General features: G+C 33.8%; 1 protein-coding gene across 2 annotated transcripts in view; it reads left to right on the top strand.

The window, feature by feature from the left end:
• EIF3E (eukaryotic translation initiation factor 3 subunit E) overlaps positions 1-24220 on the top strand; it is a 54559-nt gene that overhangs the window by 14483 nt on the left and 15856 nt on the right. For both annotated transcript variants that reach the window (XM_019467855.2, XM_019467856.2), the window contains 5 exons: positions 1703-1828; positions 2502-2626; positions 18983-19109; positions 20165-20266; positions 21600-21709. In XM_019467855.2, the coding sequence (XP_019323400.1) occupies positions 1703-1828; positions 2502-2626; positions 18983-19109; positions 20165-20266; positions 21600-21709 (590 nt within the window). The remainder of the gene's footprint in view (positions 1-1702; positions 1829-2501; positions 2627-18982; positions 19110-20164; positions 20267-21599; positions 21710-24220) is intronic.

Raw genomic sequence — 24220 nt, 5'->3', positions numbered from 1 at the left:
GAAAGACCCATTATGCCCCCTTGTAGTCACAACTCACCCTGATTTTATCCACTGATCTGTTGTCCATCCCTGTAGATTAGTTTTGTTTGTTCTAGAATTGTATGTAAGTGGGATGAAATATGTAAGCTTGTGCCTGGCTCACTTTGACCAGCAAGTTTTTAAGTTTCATTTCTGTTACTTGTGTGCTTCAGAGTTGATTCTTGATGCGCCTGGGAGGCTCAGTCAGTTGAGCATCTGACTCTTGATTTCAGCTCAAGTTATTGTCCCAGGATCTAGCCACACATTGGGTTCTGTGCTGGGTGTGGTGCCTACCTAAGATTTTTTTCCATCTGCTTCTCTCCCCAACTCACACGCACGTGCTCTCTCTCTCTGTGTGTCTCTTTGTCTCTCTGTCTAAAAATAAGTAAATAAATAATAAAAAAGAGTTTGATTCTTTTTATTGGTGCATAGTGTTCCATTCTATGACTATACTAGAATTTATTTGTTGATCATTTGGATTACTTCCAGTTGTTATCTTAAAAATAAAATTGCCATGAATATTCAAGTACAAGTGGTATGTTTTTTTGTGGACCTATATTCTAATGATAATAAGAAGAATCAGTGGTTTCATGGATATGTTTCAAAATTTAATTTATGAATTTAGTGTCTGTTATTAGAGTTTGCTAAATGTTATTCAGTATATTTGAGTTAATTACTGCTGTCAAAGTCCTTAATAGGTGTTTTGGCCTTGTGACTCTTTTCCATCGGTGACAAGAAGAGGTAGGGTACTCTACCCTTTTGTAGGTTTAGATTGTGGTATAAATTTATATCTTTCATGATTAGAAGTATAACTTTGGGGATGCCTGGGTGGTTTAGTCGGTTAAGCTTCAGGCTCTTGGTTTCGGCTCAAGTCATGATCTTGCAGTTTGTGAGATAGAGCCCGCGCCTGCCTCCGCACTGACCAGCATAGAGCCTGCTTGGGATTCTGTCTCTCCCTCTCTGCTCCTCCCTGCTTGCGTGCACACTCTCTCTCTCAAATAAACTTAAAAAAAAAGTTTAATTTTGGGGGAATTAGGGTCTCCCATGTGTCAGGTTCCCCTCTTTAATTAAAATGGAAAATATTTACCTTTATAGTGTTTTTATTAGGATTATATATGAAAATTAACATTTATTGCTCAGTATGTATACCTTTGATTATTATTATTATTATTATTATCCAGTAGACCTGCTTTTCCCTCTGTCTCTTTCTGACCCTTTTCATTTGTGTCATAATTTGGATATTTTTTTCTAAAAATAATTTTTCTAAATTGTGAATAAAATTCACAAGTCTGGATTTGCCACACATTCATTCCAGTGATTTTAACAACAGATTTCCTTTAAATCTAACTGGTTTCCAAAGTTTTAGGTGCCTAAAATTTGATTAGTGTATAAATTACCAAAAATGGGTTAAACTAAAACACTGGTGCTGTGTCCTAGTTTTAAATCACTCTTTCTGATTTAGACTGAATATCAAATGGCTGAGGTTTTTTTGTAAATCAAGTTAAATGGAAGCTGTTTGAATCAGTTTAGCCAATGTGAACCAATAAGAACTTAGATAATTACAGTTTGGGGTAGAAAGCTACAGGTCTTTTAGTAGGCAAGATAGATATGTAAAGTATAAAATGTACAGCATCTTTTTTTTCCAGAGTATTCAGAATATAATTAATTATGATTGCCTAAACAGGTTCCAGCAACTGATAGAAACGCTTTGAGTTCACTCTGGGGGAAACTGGCCTCTGAGATCTTAATGCAGAATTGGGATGCAGCTATGGAAGACCTTACACGGTTAAAAGAGACCATAGATAATAATGTGAGTTACATTTTTCCATGGTGATTCTCTGAAATTTCTGTGTGACCTTCATACTTTCTGATGAGGAAAACACTGTGTACTTTAAAAAATAGAAAGGTGGGGAGAGGAAGGAAACTGTTCAGATTAGCTTTTGTTGACTTGACATACAACTCACAGTGGGTTAGTGGATTGACTAGTTTCACTGAATCTCCTTGAGAGAAACTATCAAACTTCTTTTGGCTCTTAGAGAAAAGAACTGTTTTCATTTCTCTTACAGCTACTGTGCCTTTTTTATTTGTACAGTGAAAATGGCGTAATGCTATTAGTGCCATCTCAGTAATAAGTCCTCAATAAGACAGTTTTCATCTATAATTATTTCTAATAAAAGCACTTATTATGGAGTATTTAGTTCAGTCTGCTTTTAAAATGTTTTCTGAAATGGGTATAATTTACAGCTTCTGGCTTAGCAGAATTATTGAATTTATCTCTCAGAACAGGGAGATAATTTCTAATGTCGAGATTTGTGCAGATAGTAGAGGGTCCAGGGGTTAGGACTTTGATCGTAACGGCTCTAGGGTATGCCTCAGAAGGTTCTCATTTTTAACTAAAATTCTGAGATCAGTGTTTATTCTTTTATTCTCTTGCCTCTTTCTCATATTAATATTTCCTATATACTTATTTTTTAACTCTATAGTCTGTGAGTTCCCCACTTCAGTCTCTTCAGCAGCGAACATGGCTCATCCACTGGTCTCTTTTTGTTTTCTTCAACCACCCCAAAGGGCGTGATAATATTATTGATCTCTTCCTTTACCAGCCACAGTAAGTTATTTTACTATATAATTTGGTTTTAGTCATATGAAATAATACGGATTTTTTTTTAAACTTAAAAATGTACTTCTAACATTTGAATTTGTTGTCAACCTTTTTTCCCTTCATGTGGTAGATTTGCTTATTAAAGTTTACACGTAACTCTAAATTTTTTGAAAAAAGTATACTTTAAGTTCATTGAAGTGCTATTTAGTGTGCTTCCTGGGCCAGCAGCATAGGCATCATGTAGAATCTTAGGCCTCGCCCTAGAAAAACTAAATCAGAATCTGCATCTTAACAAGATCCCAGGTAATTAATATATTAATTAAAGCTTTAGAATTAGGGCTCCATGCCAAATTACTAGAAGAAATATATACATCCTAGAATCCTTTATATCATCATTGCTCCATTATCCATCTTTTGGTGATGAGAAATTTACTGCTTTATGAACATTGTTAGCTATATCATTTTTTTAAATTTAGTTTTCCATTTGAGCTTAGGTGCCTTTGAATCTTCTTATTTGCTTAGAACACCAGAAAACAAGACTGCTTTGTGAAAACACTTCAGATATTTGAAGATAATTTTTCCTTATCTCTTCTTTCAGGCTAAATATCTATGGTTTTATCAATATTTAATTTTTCAGACTCTTTAGTATTTTGGTTGCCTTTCTTAGATAACAATGCCAGTTTATCCATAGCCTTCTTAAAATATGAATCTTCAGAATTCTAGGTTTGTTACTTAAGTTTTATAGGTTACTGGGGCAATATTAGCTTCTTGACCTGTACATGTGCTTATATAAATATAGCCCAAGATTGCAATAACACTTTAGCATTTGTTTCATGGTATGCCATATATTGACTATCTTGTTAGCTAAACTTGATATAAACACTTGAGCCATAGGTTTTGTTATATCTTACCCTAAATGAAGATGTAGTTCTATTTCACTTGATTTTTGTTTATTATTGTCTGTCAAATTATCAGATTTTAACATTTTTGTCTAAAATGCATATTTATTTTAACTTATAAAAGTATACCTCAGAAATAGTTGGTGTAATACCCTTCTGATACAAAACATCAGTGAAGATTGAGCAACCTGTTTTTAATTTTTGTAATTTTCAGTCTTGAAAATAATATCTGTGGCAATATATTTGGATAAATTGATGAGATAATCTAAACTGAGTCCCATTAATAAATGTGACTTTGATTAATAAATCAAATACTCATTTTAGTAAGATTTTTCAGACTAATATATTTGACCTCCTCAGTGAAATTGTTACCGTAATCAGTAGCACTTTGAATTTAAGAGAAATTAAGTTGTTAATGGTAATACAGATAAATAATATTCAGCGAACTGAGAAATGCCAGTAATTATTTTTATGGAAAATTAGGGAGCCAGTTTTAAATGGTGTATATTCTGTTCTCTGCATTAGATGCTAAATGTTCCCCTGAATTTGGTAAAAAGTACTTTTAACAGAAATAGACCTGTTTTATTTTACATTGCAATGTAAATTGAATATTAATGTATTTAGTCAGTATAAATGACATGGTGACCCAGTATGTTAAAACTAAACATGGGCAGAGGAGTTTTTGAAACAGGAAATTATGTTTTTCTTTCCTTGAAAAAAAGAAAAAAAAAACCCTACATGGCATTAGGTAAAAAACAATTTTTGATCTTTGCCTGCATCCCATTTTAAATATAAATGACAAGAGGTGAAAATTTATTTTTTATAACATTGTATTTATTTTTCTATTTGAGATATTTTATAGTATTTTATAGTATTTAAGCATGCCTTCTAGATTCACGTTATTCACTAATGTGTTCATAATAGCCTCATTCTTAGCTGTTATACCTTAAAGAAATCATATTTGTGGGAAATTCATTATTAAAATTATATATATAGTTTTAAAATTATAATTGTATTTGCATATTATTTGCTGTTTGTTAGATGCCTTGATAAATTGTTTATAATCTGGAAAGTTATATAAATCATAGTCTGTATGTTGAATTAAGTAAAAGACTAATGCAAAAGATTAAAAAGACAAAGCCCAAAATAACTGTAAACTAAAATAAGATTCTACAAGGTGTAATACTTGTTCTGGCTTTTAGCATAGAAAGCTCAGCAGCTTTACTTGGTAGTGTCTTAAAGGTAGATTTATGAAGATCGAAGCTGAACCATCCTCAGAAAGACTGATGTGTAAAACCAGAATACCATCAGTAATTTATGAGAAGTGTAAGTAGTAAGAGTTCTCACCCTATAGGTTTAACACATAGGAAGCTGTGTAATAAACATAAGATTGCTTTATGAGTACTTAGAACCAGAATGCAAAGTTTAATTATGTGGGTGGACTGTTAATGGCACCATCAGGTTAAGCTGGCCTAGTATATCTATCTTCACAATAGGACTATTGCACTGGGGCCAGATCATGAACATTTTTTTTTTTTTCTTTTAACGTTTATTTATTTTTGAGACAGAGAGAGACAGAGCATGAACGGGGGAGGGGCAGAGAGAGAGGGAGACACAGAACTGGAAGCAGGCTCCAGGCTCTGAGCCATCAGCCCAGAGCCTGACGCGGGGCTCGAACTCACGGTCCGTGAGATCGTGACCTGAGCTGAAGTCGGACGCTCAACCGACTGAGCCACCCAGACGCCCCAAATCATGAACATTTTTGACATATGTTACTCTCAACATTTGGATGGGCATTTCCTAGATTTGCTTTTTTATTTCTCTTTTCTTGATTCCATTTCAGATCAGTACTTCTCACTGTGCTCCTACCCCCACCCCCCATTCTGATTTAAGTATGTTAATGTCTTTTATCAAGTTCTACTCAAGTTTTATTTGGTAGCTTTCTCTTACCAGAGATTAAACTGATTAATCTCCCTCTGCTGTGGTGAATTGTTTATTTAATCCTCTCAGGGCAGTGATTCTTGAGAGGTACCTTTTGGGAAGTACTTTTGTGCAATCATTACATTTTAGAAAAGGCTTATTTACTTGTGATACTGACAATTACAATCTATCTCATGCAGTGATTGAGACACAACAATAATGGACAAATCTGGAGTATCCAGAAAAATGACTAGTAAATCATTGCAAGAAATTTGGGAATGTTGATTGGTAAAATAGCTACATATCTGTTTTTAATGTTAAACTATGCATCTTTTAGAAAAGATGTTTTCTAAGAATTTCACACAAGAATTAAGGATATATTTCTTGTTATTTATGGAGATTTAAGCAAACATGCATTCAAATGAGAAGAGATTAAAAATAACACAAACATTAATATTTTGTCTCTCTCCTGATTAATAAAACCTGTAAGATTGTCTTAAGAGTTGATTGGTATCCCCAAAATCAGGTGTGCGAGGATGAACCTGCCATGAAGAGCAAATTTAACCCACACTTTGGCCTGTAATATGTGGCTATAATCCTGACACCTAGGGGATGGGTTAAGGATAAGGGCAGCTCTTCCTAAATTAAGCCATTGGAATCACTAGGAATTGGCTTTCCAGGGTACTGCTTATTAGTAGACCCACTCTTCTGTGTTTTTTGCAGTTACGTCTGTATTTAGAAAGGAACATTAAATAGGTAGGCTTTTTGAATATTTCCAAGTAATGAAAAGCATGCAAACAAGAAAAATAAAAGTATTCAGGGGCGCCTAGGTGGCTCAGTCGGTTAAGTGTCTGACTTTGTCTCAGGTCATGATCTCACAGTTCCTGAGTTCAAGCCCTGCATCAGGCTCTTTGCTAACAGCTCAGAGCCTGGAGCCTGCTTCAGATTCTGTGTGTCCCTCTGTCTCTGCCCTTCTCCCGCTTGTTCCCTTTCTCTCTCTCTCTGTCTCTCAAAAATAAACATTTAAAAAAAAAAAGAAAAATAAAAGTATTCAAACCCACTGTGAAAATTATGTAATACAAACAAGAGGGAAACAATACAGATTAATTCCTGACAATTTTATGGCTCATATGAAATTTTAAAAGCATATGTTTAATTCATTAGTAGAACCGTTTGTTATGGATACTAGAAATACAAAGGTAGTTCAGTTGAGATTACAGAAAGTGTTAAGATAAAAATCAAACTTTTCAAAAAGCAAATAATGCAAAAATGTAGATTATTTAAAAAAACTCCAGTGTAGTTAACATACAAGGTTATATTAATTTCAGGTGTACAATATATTGACTCAACAATTCTATACATTTCTAAGTGCCCATCACAATAAGTGTACTCTTAATCCCATTCACCCATTTCACCCATTTCACCCATCTCCCCACCCACCTCTCTGGTAGCCACCACTTCTGTATAGTTAAGAGTCTGTTTTTTGGTTTATCTCTTTTTTTCTTTGTTTTTCTCAAATTGCACTTGAGTGAAATCATGGTATTTCCTTTCTCTGAATGATTTACTTCACTTACTGTTATGTTGCAAATGGCAAGATGTCCTTTTTTATGGCTGAGTAATATTACAGTGTGTGTGTGTGTGTGTACTACATTTTTTCTTTATCTACTTAACTTAGGCTGTTTCCATAACTTGGGTATTGTTAATAATGCTGCAGTAAACAAGGAGTGCATATATTTTTTCAAATTAGCTTTTTAATATTCTTTGGGTAAATTATTGGATCAAATGGTGATTATATTTTTAATTTTTTGAGGATCATCGTACTGTTTTCCAGAGTGGCTACAGCAGTTTGTATTGCCATCAGTAGTGCATAGTTCTTATATCCTCGCAAACGCCTGTCGTTTATTGTGTTTTTTATTTTAGCCATTCTGACAGGTGTGAGGTGATACCTACTTTTGTTTGATTTGCATTTTTTTTGATGAGAGATGTTAAGCATCATTTCATGTTCTGTTGGCCATCTGTATTTTATTTTTACTTATTTTTTAATGTTTACTTATTTATTTTGAGAGTGTGTGTGCACACGTACATGCTGCGCTGGTGGGGGAGGGGCTGAGAGAGGGAGAGACAATCCCAAGCAGTCTCCACACTCAGCACTTGATCCCAAAGCAGATTATGACCTGAGCTGAAACCAAGAGTCAGGTGCTTAACCAACTGAGCCACTCAGGTGCCCCTCTTTTACCCGTTTAAAAATTATTACTATTATTACTACTACTATTTGGTCTTGAGTTTGAGAAATTTTTGGTAGATTTTGTATACTAAGACCTTTATCAGATATATCATTGTTCAGATGTCTTCTCCTAGTCACTAGGTTGTCTTTCAGCTTCTCTGATTGCTTTCTTTGCTTTCAGAAGCTTTTTATTTCAATGTAGTGCCAATAGTTTACTTTTGCTTTTGTTTTCCTTGCTTCAGGGGCCTATCTAGAAAAATTTTACTATGGATGATGTCAGAGAAATTACTGCCTGTGCTCTCTTCCAGGATTTTTATGGTTTCAGGTCTCATATTTAGGTCCTTAATCCATTTTGAGTTTATTTCTGTGTATGGTATAAGAGAATGGCTCAGTTTCCTTTTTTTGCATGTGCTTGCCAGTTTTTCCCAATACTGGTTGTTGAAAGAGACCATCCTTTTCCCATTGCATATCCTTGTCTCCTTAGTTGAAGTTAATTTGACCATATAGTCGTGGGTTTCTTTCTGGACTCTCTGTTCTGTTCCATTGATCTTTGTGTGTGTTTTTGTGCCAAGTACCATACTGTTTTGATCACTAAAGCTTTGTAGTATATCTTGATATCTGGGATTGTGATATCTCTAGCTATGTTCTTTTTCAAAATTGATATGGCTATTTGGGATCTTTTGTGGTTCCATATAGATCTTAGTATTATTTGTTCGAATTCTGTGAAAAATGCTAGTGGTATTTGGACAGGGATTACATTAAATCTGCAGATTGCTTTGGTAGTGAGCACATTTTAACAATAGTTGTTCTCCTAGTCCATGAGTATGGAATATCTTTTATTAGTTTCTTTAATTTCATCAGCGTTTTACAGTTTTCAGAGTACAGATCTTTCACCTCTTTGGTTAAGTTTATTCCTAGGTATTTTGTTATTTTCGGTGCACATGTAACTGAGATTGTTTTAATTTCTCTTTCTACTAGTTTGTTATTAATATATATACAAATGCAATGGACTTCTGTATATTGCTTTTGTATCCTATGGCCTTATAGAATTCATTTATCAGTTCTAGTAGTTTTGGTGAGTCTTTCAAGCTTTATATATAGTATCATGTCATCTGCAAATAGTGAAAGTTTTATTTCTTACCAATTTGGATGTCTTATTTCTTTTTCTTGTCTGATTGCTGTGGCTAGAACTTCTAGTACAGTGTTGAATACAAGCAGTGAGAATGGAAATCCTTGTCTTATTCCTTGACTTTAGGAGGAAAGCTTTCAGTTTTTCACCAATGAGTGTAATGTTCATGTTATCCTTGAGTTTTTCATATGTAGTTTTTATTATGTTGAGATACGTTTCCTCTAAACCTATTTTGTTGAGGGTTTTCAACATGAATGGATGTTGTACTTTGTCAGATGCTTTCCCTGCATGTATTAAATGATCATTATGGTTTTTATCCTTTCTCATTGATGTAATGTATCATGTTGATTTATTTGCAAATATTGAATCACCCTTGCCTCCAGGAATACCCACTTGATTGTGGTGAGTAGTTTTTTTGTACTGTTGGATTTGGTTTGATAATATTTTGTTGAGAATTTTTGCATCTATTTTCATCACAGAACTTGGCCTGTAGTTCTCTTTTTTAGTAGTGCCTTTATCTGATTTTGGTATCAGGATAATGCTGGCCTCGAAGGATGTATTTGGAAGCTGTCCTTCCTGTTGTATTTTTTGGAATAATTTGAGAAAAATAGGTATTAGCTTGTTTAAATGTGGTAAAATTTTCACCTATGCAGCCTTCTAGGATTTTTGATTGTTGGGAAGTTTTTGGTTACTGATTCATTTTCAGTGCTGGTAGTTGATAAGGTTTGCATGCGTCTCTTGTGGGAGCCTACAGCCACTTGAGAAAACTCCTGCTGGAGGGAGTAGGCACTCCTTGCTTGCAAGGTCCTAGCTGGTCTGCTGTGGGAGGTGGTCTACAGCCTCCTGGGAGGGAGACTGGCAGAGCTGGAGGAGGTGGGCTTTCAGAAGAGGGTGGAACGGGTGAGGATGCAAGTGTCAGGAAGCGTTGTGCATTATCTGCTGTGGGAGGAGACCCGGACCTGGCTGGAGAGGGTGTGTCCACAGGAGAATGTCTGCGCTTGACACCATGTTAGCCAGCTAGGTGGAGAGTGTTAACGGCACTGGTTCCTTGCAGGTGTCCAGGTACCTAGGCTGGGAGGCAAGGGAGGGGAATGGCCCCTGCCAGCTCCTTTGTTCCTAGAGAATTCTCCCATGATTCCTGCCCTCCAGCATAGGCCCTGAGATTAGTAAACAAATCTTCCTCCTGCATACCCCAGGTGTTTTTCAAACTGCTGCTTTTATGCTGTATCTCCTAGGAGCTGTTTGTTGTGCTGTCTCTTTTAAGGGTGGGGACTCTGATTCCCCTCTCCTGGCTGTCCTAGAGCCACACCACTGCATTTTAAAATTTCAGGTGTTGAGCCAATGTAACAGGTCATGAAATTCCACCCTTCTGTTTTTCAAAACCAAATGTTATGGGAGTTTGTCCTGCCTGTTCACGCTTCTGTGCCTGGAGTGCTTGGTGTGAGGGTCCTTTTCTCTCCATTCTTCACGCCCAAGGCATCCTTCCATTTTATGGACAGTCCCTTAGGTCCCTTTAGCTCCCACCCACGTCTCTGCTTTTTTTTACCCATTTCGATGAGGCTTCTTTTCTACATTGAGCTGTGGAGAGTCTGTTCTGCCAGTCCTTAGGTCATTTTCTGGGTTATATACACTGTTTTGGGTATTACTTAGTTGTATCTGTAGGATGAGGTGAGCTTGGGATGTTCCTACTCCCAAAGGAGTAGGAATTCCCCAGAACCCCTCCTAAAAAGTAGATCCGTATATGTGCTGCCAAAGCGAGCACTAAAAAAAAGTAGATTTGTAAAAAATTTTAAGGTATGGTAGAGAGGTTCATGGTTATAGAAACCCTTAAGCTATTCTAGATAAATAGGTTTAATTCTTCGTTTATATTTCCATATTTCATATATAAAAAAGAATACATTTTGCCATTTAAGATGTAATAAGGTTAAAAAAGTATACATTTTATAGATTGTAGTTTCTGGGCAGAATACAGTGAAACTAGAAATCATTCCAAGTTGTAAAAATAACAAAGAAGACAATAAATGTTAATCATGAAACTCTGTCAAAGAAACACTTAGATTAATTCATAGCTTTGATTACTTACTCAGCTTTTAAAACCTTGATTGAAAGTACAGACAAACACAATAAAGGTGATGAAAATAAAATTACCAAATATATAATGTTGAAATTATTATTATATTAATATTAAAACTGATAATTTCATTTCAAGAATAAAGAGTTAGCAATGAAAATGGGTTTGTATGTCAAATGATATAATAAAAATTATAAGGAATACTATATATACTTGCACAATACTTTCCAAAACCTGAAATGCTCCAGGTGACACACCTTATCACATCCGTTAAATGAGGATGGAATTTTGAGGTGGTTTTGCTTTGTTTTGTCTTTCAGTGATTCCACTAAAGGATTATTGGCCGTTTGGGTACATTTTAAAGTGTTATGTGTATATAGGGAGATAGTCATCTGTCTTTGTAAGGCAAATAGGACTCTGTTGAAATATCTAGTAAGAGCTTCAACCCCCCCTCAAAGAGTCAAATTAATGTAAATAACAGAGGAGCTATTCAATGTTAATTAAAAAAGAAAGTTGACAAGGCACCTGGGTGGCTCAGTCGGTTAAGTGTTCTACTTTAGCTCAGGTTATGATCTCACAGCTCGTGAGGTTGAGCTCTGCATCAGGCTCTGTGCTGACAGCTTAGAGCCTGGAGCCTGCTTCGGATTCTGTGTCTCCCTCTCTCTCTGTCCCTCCCCCACTCGCACTCTGTCTCTCTCTGTCCCTCTCTCTTAAAAATAAATAGTAAAAAAAAAATTTTTTTTAAAGTTGACATTAGAATTGTCTTTGGAATGTTATTGCTACAAGTGAATCACACTTAAACTTTTTGGTCTTGAAACCTTTTCATGCTTGAAAAGGTTTCATGGTCTTGAAACCTTTTCATGAAGAATTGTTGAATGTAATTTTGTCTTTATTGGCTAAATGTATTGATATATATCTATACCGTATGAGATAGTAAAACTGAGAAGTTAAAAAATATATTTTATAATTGACGAGTAGTAAATTGATTACGGTTGATTTTTTTTTTTTTTTTTGAAAAATAACTTAAAAACAATTTAATGAGAACTGTGAATGTCACGGTTTTACATTTCTGCAGGCTTTTCACTTGCTGGCATGTTAGATTTTCCTATCTACTTTAATCCTTGATGTTATTTTGTTAAGAAAATCTAGTCTCACATATATGTAGTTGGACAAGAGCTGTTTTAATAACCTTTTCAGATAATTGTGAATATTCTTTTTTGCTAATCTAACAAAACTCAACAAGTAGTAATATTTTAAAGTTTATTATAATGTGGAATCTGAAACCTTATTCAGTTTTTTGGATTCTAAACTATACTGGTATTCTAAACTGTAGTGGCCCATCTTGCTCTTTAATGGATCTTGTACTCATGCTTGACTTTATAACATCATGCATTGGTTGTTTGGGAAATCTTGGATCATTGAGTTATGCAGGTATTCCAGATATGTTGACATACAATACCAAAAAAAAAAAAAAATCACTCATTAATATCACCACTAAACCTATTAGAAAAGGTTTAAAGTATTGGAAAGTAGTCAAGCTCTTTGTGACAGGTATTTTCCAAAATTCTACCTTTTTGGGAAAGCTCTAATTTTATCTTTTATTTTTCTGAAAGTTTAGGCTCACTTTATTTTCTAGAAAATGTCTACCAAATACCCAATTCTGAATAGCTTTGGTTTATCTGTCATTCTTTGTTTCAAGTAAAAATAGTATTCTGTGAGGAACACAGTTAAGCATACAGTTCAATCATATAGTTGTCCTTAAGATAACTGTGACAACTACAGTATGCAGCAGAAGAGCATTACACATACTTCCTTTTGTCATACAGAATATTATGAAGATTAGTACACAGGGATTGAATTTTTTTTAAATTAATAATCTGTACTACCTGATTAAGGACATAGTTGAAACTGGCTTTTTTTGTTTTTGTTTTTTTAACTGTAAGAGTCTGGTAGTGAAAAAAAAGTGATTACTGGTATAGAATGATGCCACTATCTTGATTTGTCCTAAGATACTCAAAAAAGATTTCATTTATTTGTTTGTTTCCAATTCAGTGAATTTTAGTGACTTTACCAAGTGTTGCAGCTGTCACTGTAAATCAGTTTTTGAATAGTTTCAACTCCCCAGTAAGACCTTCCTGACTGTGAAACTTTTTTTTTAAAACAGAAACAGCCTGTTAGCAAAATGTGGAAAATAAACTACTCCAGTAATATTACAACTTTCTTTTTTTTACTAAAATACTGTGCTTATTCTTTTCACTTGCCATTAGATCAGGTTATCATCATATTTTCTCCCTCATTAGTAATGTCTTCCTGGCTTGTTTTGAGTTTTACTTGATTCTCACTTTTTTCAAATGAGAATATACTCAGTTGGCTTGACAGATTGTTCATTGTTCAGTTATTTTTCTGGATTTTATATTCTTTAAGTAGAACAGCTACTAGTAAGAAGTGTGTTACTGTCATTTGTATGTCTATATTCAATGTGCTTTTCAGTTGTCTTTGATAAATAGTAGAAATTAGTGGAGAAGGTATATTCCTGTTTTCCATTTCTAGTAGCACAGTAATAACAATTCATTGTGTTTTGCTGGATATGTTAATTGATAAAATTGTGTTAGATTGATAGTTTTTTATAGATTGTGGACTTTAGGCTTTTTTTTTAAATATAAAAGTACTTTGTTGATAATTAATACATTTGTTCTTGAAGTGAAAGTTTAGATGCCAGTGCAGGTTAAATAAAGTATCTTGCATCATATATATTTCCATTTTTGGCATAATTTATTCTGAATCTAAAATGGAGATGATTTACACATTTTAAAAATGTTGAACTTTTAAATGTAACATTATATATAAGATAAGGTATCTGGTTTAAGATAGAGAAGTGTTCATAGGCTATTAGAGATGAGGCTTTGCCACCAAATGTAGATGCTGTTAAAGAATGTTTTTGTAATACAATGCTCTAGTTATTACTCTCCAGTTGTAAAAAGAAAGATTCAAAGTTTGAATTAAACACTCCTCTGAATGTTTAACACTCAATAAAATAAATATAAAATAGTAACATGAAATAACATAATAAAAATAACATAAATACCCTAAGAAATTGCAAGTTTTACTTTTATAGTCCACTGGGTGGTATTCAGAAGTTGTCAACTTCTAGTCATTCCTGCTAAGAAAGCACTTTTTTATGTAGGTATTTTACCTATTCTAGCTCAGGATAATGGCCTTTTAAGGTGTCCATCTAAAAAAAAAAAAAGCAAAAGTAAAATTTCATCCTTTGAGGTTCTAGTAAGTGCCCTGCCTTGTTTTTTTCATGTTTTGTTTTGTTTTGTTTTTTGTCTGTCTTTCCAGAAATGCCCTTATTCTCTTGTTTGTAAGTATTCAAGCCTGCCTTTTTTCAAAATCTAGCTCAGCTTTATTTCCTTAATTAAGTCCTGTGTATAGTGTCTACTTTATGTTTGGTATTTAATTATTTAATACCTGTAAAATAAACAATTTATAATTGCTTTAATTTTCCTACTATAGTATAAGCATATTTGAGGGCAGAATTTTTATTCTTTATTTCTTGTAGCATGGGCACATGATAGATATTTAATTTTTTTTATTTTGGGAAATTTTTCTTTTGATTACTAAATGATCTAACTTGCAGTTAGAAAACACTGTAAAAAAACTTTCATAAGATTGTACAATTGGAACAGGGTTGTACTAGAGAAAATAATATACAAAAATATCTTTAATTACCTATTATGAAATTATACTTCAGAATACAATAAATATTGATGCTCTTATTTTTAAAAAATAATAAAGTTAAATTTCAGAAATAATGGAGTTACAGCCTCTGTTCTTAAATAGTTTATAATCCAAACAAATAATAATAAGAAGTAGCTTAACATTTAACTAAGTACAGATGTATTGTGCATTATAAATACACTGTAGGTATCACAGCTATCAGTGAGATCTGGAAAAGTTAGAAGAGTGCAGTGAAGATGAAAATTGACCCTTAAATTTTAGTTGACAGAAAAGGAGATAGTAAAAAGAAACAGAACAAAAGAGCACAGTGGTCATGTGTAGACTGTTAAGCACATCTGTGGTTTTGCTTGGATTTAAACTAAAATATATCATCATTGATTCAACAAGATTGTAAATTTTTAAGATGGTAAACTAACTTCATAAGAGTTACTCTCTTAATCTGCACTCCCCCTTTTTATGTATTGATGTGTGTAGATTCATATACATACATACATAGGAAGGATCACTTCAGTTCTAGAAGATAGGGAGTCCCTGCTATGTTGGGAAGTCCAGAGCCACGGTAGTGCTATATACTGGAAGTCTGGACTATGGACCAAATCTGGCCCATTGCTTTTTTCCTTATGGCCTGTGATCTAAGAATGGCTTTTACATTTTAAATGATTGAAAAAAGAATATTTTATGACCTGCAAGTTATATGACACTACAGTTTTAGTGTCCATCATAAATTTTTATTGGAACATAGCTGGGTTCATTGATATACATAGCATCTTTGGCTGCTTTTGAACTATAAGGGGGAGTTGAGAGTTGTGACAGAGATCATGCATTGTTGCATTCTTGTTGCCTCACACAGCTACTCAGTACACTATGAATCCCCATGATGCTGCAGTTACGCTTGGCCAGTGTTTCAAGGGTCCTGAATATTGTCATACTGCCAACAGTTTATTCCCAATGCATACTCATGTCAAAACAAGAAAAGTCGACTTCAGAGGTACTCTTAAGGCACAGTGGAGTGGGATTACTTTGTATTGAATTAGAAAGCAAAGCATTAAACTGACACTATAGGTATGCTGAAAGAATATATTTTAATTCACATTGCAAGACTGTAATATTCCAACTGACAGCAAAGCAACTATCAGAAAAACTAGGAAATTTAAAGCAGAATATCTCCTCATAGCAGAATTTCCTCACAATTAATGAAAATGAGGCTTCAAGCAAAGTAAGTCTCTGAATGGCCATGCAGGGAAAGCCATTTTACCAGTGGTGATTCTAAATCATGTTCAGTTGCAGCAGCCAAAGAAATAATGTCCAGAAAAAATACACGTGTTTAAAAATATTAGCTTTTTGGTGAGAACAGTTACTCAAGAGTTGAAGATATTTGGAGCAACATCAATAATCAATTAAAAAAACAAGGCATATGATTTTTAGTGATTTTCCTTGGCTCTTGATGGGTTAATAGATATTATTAGTATGGTTTGAAGAATCATAGCTGGATTTGAAGTGACTGAAGAATACGCCTTTATGAATCGTCTGTGGAATAACTACAGGTGAAAATATTTTCAAAGTTGGTAAAACACTAATTTAGTACAACCTGAAGTGGAATCTGCAAATATATGTGGAGGGAAAAATGAGAAGTGTTCAAAATACGGTTATTCAGTACATTGTTCGTCTCTAGACACTTTGTGGAAAATAGTTGAATCTGTGGTGTAATTTTGAACCATTTTAGTCAACTGTGAACTTCATTTGTTCATGTGGACTTAACTGTGTTCAGTCCATGAACTTTTGTCAGAAACAGAATATCCTGACTTTCTCTACTTAACCTTTAGATAGCTTAGTAATGGCAAAGTTTTAATGTGATTTTTTTTTTTTTTTCTGCTAAGGGCAAGATTGAAATTTTTCTGAATGAGAAAAATTGCCCTCAATCTTTATTATCAAGCCTTGGGTGGCTCTGGAAAGTAACTTTTACTGTAATTTGTTATTGTTTCTTAATTCACCCTAAAATATTATAAATATAGTAAATATTATATTATTTATAATATATTATAAAAATATAAAATATTATAAATATTATAAATATAGTATTTATTTGAAGAACTATATTGCAGTATGTTGTCACAATGATGACAACTAACATAGCATGAATAACAAGTAATGTCCAAAATTTTAAAAAAGGTAATGTCCAGTGGCTTTATCTGTTTGCCTTTCTTTCACATGTTAAAACAAGAAGGGAAACCTTCATTCCCACACAAATTTGCAGCAGATATATTTTTCAAGCTCAAATTGCAATTCCTGAACTTTTAGGCCTCACTGTAAGTACAAAGGAGATTTCCATTTCAAAATTCATTTAGCTGTGCTATTGAATTGGAGATGATTTATCTGCAGTGTAATGATATGCTAAAGGGCAATATCATAACAAGAATTTGACAGAATTCCATAATGCCTTTCAGGTGATAAATATGCTAAATTAAAATCATTTCTGTCAGTTGATATCAGCATTTGGTAGTACTAGATTCATGAAAAACATTTATAAAGACTGAGTATGTAAAATCTCATTACAGAACAACAGTTACAGATAAACATTTGCAACTAATTTTAATGTTAGGGATTTGTAACTTTGAATGCAATTAAACAAAATTATCCCCAATAGATAATTTCTGTTCTCATTAGTAGATGAATTACAAAAATTATACTCAACAATTAATATTTTGACTAACATATTTTGGAAGTTTGTTTTCTTTTCATATAAGAACCTGTACAGTATTCTCAATTGTGCCTCCTGACCTGCAAAACCTAAAATATTTTGCAAAACTTTTACAAAAGTTTTGCTAGCCCCTACCATCTCAAAAAAAGTGAGATACAATTTCCTAAGAAGTTATCCTTCATTAAAAACAATGAAGATATACATGGTGCAGTGATATAAAGTTAGGATAGGTAAAAATAAATATGTTTAACATCTTAGACAATAAACTTATAGTTTTTTAAGCTGTATGGATAAGTTTATGAGTGAGTTCCAGAAATGTCTACTACAATTATTTACTTCAAAACTGATACTGAGATAAACAGTCATCCTTGTGCTTGTGCATGAGATCTCTGGCAGGAGAGTATTGAGACAAACAATTGTTCTGAACAGATTGCAATGTAAAAAGTTTCTGCCTAAAATTCAGGCTTAATTTTTCAGGTGATGAAACTTTTAACTGATGTTAGTTATCTTTTCCTAGAAGTTGTTTTATTCTTGAGTGTTGATTGTTTTTATACCCTGCCTTGTTTAGAGGGAATATAAGAAGGGACTAAATATTATTGTTAGGTTATTATTATCAGATTCTAGAGTCCTCTAAGGAGTTCAAACAACATTTTGTGGAGAATCTACAATGTGGTGAAATACAAAGATTTATTAATATAGTCTGGAAGAATTTGGAAGATAAGGTATCTGAGCTGGATCTTGAAGGACACCAGAGTTGAGGATTTCAGAGGGATGTGTTTGGGGGAGCAATCCATGTGGAGTGAACTTTAAGAAGTGAGAAAACCAGGAAGTGGTCAATGATGGTCTGGTGGGAGGTGGAGCTGGATGGGTACTTTGGGGTTTATATATAGCCAAGAGGAATGGACTTTATTGACAAATATTTCCAAACCTGGCATAGTGCCTGACACTTAGAGGTACTTCTTGAGTAAAAATTAGGGAGCTATTTAAGGAAATTGAGCAGGAGGAATACAGGATAAACCCCAAATGACAGAGGGTGGCCAGCTGCTGATCATCAGAATAGCAGGATTTGTTAAATATTAGCCAAGGCCCTGCTGACATTTGTCTGACATCTAATCCTTCCTTTCTAATTCCCAGTGCTACCAATTTAACCAAAGCCTTATAATACTATAACAGTTTCCTTCTCCCTGTAGTTTATAGACTTTCATCCTTTGAATCTTTAATTTGTTTAAGTGCCTCATTTTCTGATTATGAGGACTTATTTGAACATAGAATGTTTTCATACATTTTTTTTTAAAAGGTGAATGACTGAGAGTCATAGCTTAGCAATCTTTTGAAACAGACTGACAGTGTATATAGGGGGCTTCCAAAATCCTTTTACTCAACAATAGTAATAGGATTATTTACCTCTGAATTGAGTCTTCTGTTTCCCTTCAAACTAGGGAATACAAGCTGGTGTCCTCCTCAGGCTTCTGGTTTTTTTATTTCTTGGAGGAGATGGTCTTTATAATAATCATTGTTAATTGGTCACATTTAGGTTATTGAAACAGCACAATCTAATGGGCTGCTCAAGTGTGTGGTTTTTTTTTTTTAATCACATGGTAAATTAGGTCTAGAGAAACTGGGTAAATTATTAATAATTAACTGTTAAAAATATTAAAGTTATTTATATTTTTACCTTAGGTATCTTAATGCAATACAGACAATGTGTCCACATATTCTGCGCTATTTGACTACTGCCGTCATAACAAACAAAGATGTTCGAAAACGCCGACAGGTACTAAAAGATCTGGTTAAAGTTATTCAACAGGTAAAAACTAAAATCTTTTTTAAAAAATGTTTATTTATCATAAGAGAAAAAAAGAGACCGTGCGTGTGTGTGCGCACACGAGCAGGGGAAGGGCAGGGAGAGGGGGAGAGAAAATCCCCAGCAGGCTCTATGCCCATTGCTGAGCCTAATGTGGAGCTGGATCTTACAACCTGAGCTCATGACCTTAGCCAAAATCAAGAGTCAGACACTTAACTGACTGAGCCACCCAGGTGTCCCCCAAAACTAAAATCTTTGTTAACTTTTAAAACTCTAAACTAGATCTAACATCTGTTTCTAAAGTAGGACCCTTAGTTCTTAAGGTAAAATGTTTTAAAAATAGGAGAAAGGTTACATGAAGTATACATAGAGAGGAGCCCAGGATACTCAAATGGGCATTTACTGTCTTTAATTCCAGTATATACTTATGCCAGATGTAGTATGGAATGACTACTCCTCTCTGCTAGGTGGATACTTAATATACATCGTGTATTAGCATTGCCTTTATTGCAGAGTGAAGGAGATTTGAAGCCTGGCATTTCTGGGAGATCTCTTACCTACCTAATTGCAGAGTAGTGATCTCTACATAGAATATGGTATTAATAGTCCCCAAGTTATACAAAAGCTGCAGCCCTACTGGTTGATTTTTAGTCAGTTTCTCAGTAATCACTATGGGTTAGAAAAAGAACTTAAATGCTGTTTTGACCTAAGGATAAATTAAATACCAAGAGACAAATTCAGCAGGTTATGAATGAATGCCCTTATACTTGGGGTTGTTATTGAGTAAGGAAGACTTTTGGCAATAGAGGAACTTGAAAGCATTTGGAATGGTTCTAGGATGAGAATATATAGAGAACTCAGTCTGGAAGACATTATATGCTTAAGGTTGGGCCTAAAATCAGGATATGAGCAATTGCTTTGAGATGATGACACTAGGTAATTTGCTAGAAATTAATAACAAAGGAGGAGAAACTAGGAATATTGGGATATTCTAGGGTCAGTCTACCACCAAACAGTGTTGAATCAAATCCAACTTGACCTTTGACATAATTTTACAGGAGTCTTACACATATAAAGACCCAATCACGGAATTTGTTGAGTGCTTATATGTTAACTTTGACTTTGATGGGGCTCAGAAAAAGCTGAGGGAATGTGAATCAGTAAGTATGAATTTTTACTTATAAATTAATATTTAATGTTTGGTTATTGTAAAAGTTAACTTTGCAGTGTTTTATTAAAGTGATTATATCAGAAATATATATTAATCTTAAAATGACTGATGTTTTAGAAATGTGCGGGATGTAGACATTTTTAATATTGCCATATGTGTATGCTTTTGTTAGTACAGTTTGTTAAAACATCGGTGGCATTAGAAATTCACACATATGCCCATGATTCCATATCTTACTCTATATTAGTGAATATGTGAAGTATTTCCTGTGTGTGTATAAGATTGTATAGAACTGCACATTCTATCTGAGATTCTAAATTTGTTTCATAAGTGGGCCTGTCTTTAGAATTTTTCACATGATTGTACTGAACATTTACTATAAACCAGTCAAGGTATAAGGGCGTGAATTTTATCACAATGTCTTCTGTTGATTGGTAGAAACTAAAGTACCTTCAAGCAGCTGAGTTAGATTTATCGGCTTTTTTAAATGTTAGTTTGTAGAGTTTTAAGAAATTAAGAACTTACCTGTTAAATGCATTTACCAAATCGGTAAGTTATCAGTTGTCAGTTTTATTTTTGAACCCAAGTGTTAACACAAAATATAAAGAGTTTGTTGAAGGATTAAGATCTTATTTCCCTAAGGACAAGAAAATTATCATGTAAATACAACTCCAGGGGTGATTTTCACACATTGGACAAAATAAAATAGACTCGAGTGTGATAATTTGTATTCATGTAGTCATATGTAGTGTTATTATGTATTATGTCTTGGTATATGCCAATACACTAAGTAGCTGGTTAGGCCTGGTTGAGGCCAAGGGGCACTTGGTTATTACTGTGAAGTTAAAATACCCTCTTTTAATTATGATACCTTCTGTGGAATAGGAGCCACCCCTTGAATTTTTCTCCTTTGTAGATTTCCAAGTCTATTTACTTCACAAATATGCATATATTTAGTCTTCATAATGATTTTGAGTACCTAGAAGAGATATGTTATCTACACAGCATTTATTTCGGATAACGGGCAGGGCAAAACTACTTTGTCAAAAGGTTGCTAAAGTCATCAATAGAACAAAGGAAACACTGCAGTGCTTAAATTAGGTGTTGTTTTTTTTTGTTTTTTTTTTTCATATAGCATTCATTTACTTCTGGTTAAATTGTTAGAGGCTTGAGCATAGTATTCTAGAAAGTGCTGTGGTATATATAACTTGTGATGTAAGGTAAGAGAATTGCAGTAAAGCACACGGAAAGTATTTTGGGTCACATTTTTGAAAATTGCTTGTCAGTGCTGTTAATTTTTTTGTTACACTTTACACACATAGGTACTTGTGAATGACTTCTTCTTGGTGGCTTGTCTTGAGGATTTCATTGAAAATGCTCGTCTCTTCATATTTGAGACTTTCTGTCGCATCCACCAGTGTATCAGCATTAAGTAAGAACACCCTGATTTGATTTGTATTTCTACTTTTAAATTCCTGGAAATTTCCATTTCCTGTAAAATTATACGTAATAGGATTCCAGTTAATTGGATTTTTGTTTTATTTCCCTTTGCTTTAGAAGGGAAAGAAAACAGTCTAGTGATTTATTAAAAATCCTAACTTTTGTTTTTATTATGGGATGGTACAGATTCAGAAATACCTTCTTTGGCTTCTATATGTGTGGCATAGTATGATTTTTGAAAATGGTATCTTCATGGCAGTATTCTGATTGTTGAGTACCTTTTTAAAAAGTACTGTTATACTCTTATATAGGGAGAAGAGAGAAAATAACGTTTTAGAATGGTTTCAACAGGAGTTCAAATAAGGAAGAGATTAGCCCTTAGTGATTCAGAAATACTGTTGAAAGACTACATTTGGTAATCATTTCAGTTGATTGAGTTTGTTTTATTTAATTATATATTTGAATTCTCATATAGTAAGCTGTGACCTCCTAAAATGTTGAAACATGGAAAGTATGGTGAATTTCAGTTCACATTTCCTTTGTTGTGTGAGAAAATTATTGGGGGAAAAATTGTGAAACTTATATAACCTATTAGAAACTAATTGTACATATTAGAATTTGAAAAATAACTAGTGCTGTTTGGCCACAGATGAAGTCAAACAGTAAATATGTTCCATAAATGTTTAAAAAATTACTTTAATGTTTGCCTCTTTGGAATTGTGTGTAGACCAAAGTTTTTCTTTAGTGCCATTTGTTTTTGCTGAGGCATCCGTACTTGTTTGCCTAATTTTACTGGGTGGTTATTGAAGTGGTTTTTCAGTTTGAAGTATGGTATAATCATGGTGCTTCTCCTATGGGAATTAAAGCCTTGACCAGTTTTATTAGTACTTTACTATAGCTAGCAGACATAATTTAAAATATCTGATTCTCTTGAAGAATACATGCATATTCCTAATATGTTATTGGTTATTGGTTGTGAAATAAAGAGATGTGGGATGCAGTTACAATAGGTAACAATTCTTGCAATGCCCTTTTTCTTCTTTTTTTAGAGATTTATAATTCAGTCTTATGAAAGAGGGATGCTATTATTTTGTTTTTTCTTGCAGACTTTCCCCCATTTCTTATTAGAATATGGTCACTTGGGTGTTTTGCTTTGCCTAGGACTATATTTATCCTTGTTATCAGCCTTTTGAAAGCAAATTCTCCTTTTTATATCTTTAGTACCTAGTATGGTGACTCTGTACATTAGAGATGCTCAGTAAATACTTGTTAAATGAATAGATTTCTTTGCATTAGTGAATTTGTGTTTTTGTCCACAATGCTTTTTCACTGAGGTACCATGAGCAAAGTTTGTTCCAGCTCTAGCTTCTTCCCTTTATTAACTTGAGGACTTTGTATTCATTATTTTCCTTTTTTGAGATTTGGTTTACCATGCTTAACAGTGAAATAAAGTATTTGTCCTGTGTACTCAAGAGAAAAGTGCAGCTCACAGGATATAATATAGTGGAAATACATCATCTATAAGCTTTTATGTGACTTTATCATTACCTAATAATTTTTTAAAGTTGGTATCAGTGTAGTTTTGATGTTTTTCTTTGAATGCTGTAGTTCTTTGATCCCAGTAGTTTTTTATGTAGCTTTAGACAAAGTCTAAAGCATTTTCAGACTAAAGTTCTAGTGGCTTTCTAAAGTCCAGAAATCTTTTCTCTTTTATAATGATAGTATTTCCTTTGTATTTCAGTTGTTTAAATGCTTTTGGCTGTGTGTGGAATGTTCTATAACTCAGGTGATTTTGAATACTTACATTATAATGCATTTTCTTCAATTATTAAGGAATTTTAGAGTTGGAAGAAATCTTGGGGAGCTTCTGATCCAACAGTGCAGTTACTGAATCATCAACAGTAGGGCTTTTTTCTGCACTGATGGAAATGTTATGTATCTATATTGTTTAGTATAGTAGCCAATAGTCCATTTGTGGCTTTTTTTTTTTTTTTTTTTTTTTTTAAAGAGAGCAGAGAAGGGGCAGAGGGATAGAGAGAATCTCAAGCAGACTCCACGCCCAGCACGGAGCTGATGTGGGGCTTGTTTTCACAACTCTGAGATCATGACCTGAGCCAAAATCACTTAGCCACCCAGGCATCCCCATTTGTGGCTTTTGAACACTTTACATGTGGCTCAGATTTCAAATTATAGAACCATGGTTTAAATCATGTGTGTTGTGTGTGTTAGAACTTGTTTTCAAATGTGACATTATATATATATTTGTGTATATATAAGTCAAATTAAAGTCCCTTTATGCTTGCTTAGCTTGTACCTCTGTTCAGCTTTCCTCCTGACTACCGAAGCACTTCGGTGGATGCTAAGACTTCTGGAAACACAGTTTTACCAAAAAAACCCACAAAAAACAAAAAACCAGATCTAGTACAACTCCTTTGTTTTCTAGCCCCTTATTTATAGCTAGGAAACTTAATGCTCAGAGACATTGAGCTGTGTAGTTCTTACT

This window comes from Panthera pardus, unplaced genomic scaffold (genome assembly GCF_024362965.1).
Source record: "Panthera pardus isolate Hobbes unplaced genomic scaffold, ASM2436296v1 HiC_scaffold_7, whole genome shotgun sequence".
In the NCBI taxonomy this organism is placed as follows: Eukaryota; Metazoa; Chordata; class Mammalia; order Carnivora; family Felidae; genus Panthera; species Panthera pardus.
Note: the sequence above shows the minus strand (reverse complement) of the source record. Positions and strands in the feature narration are given on the sequence as shown.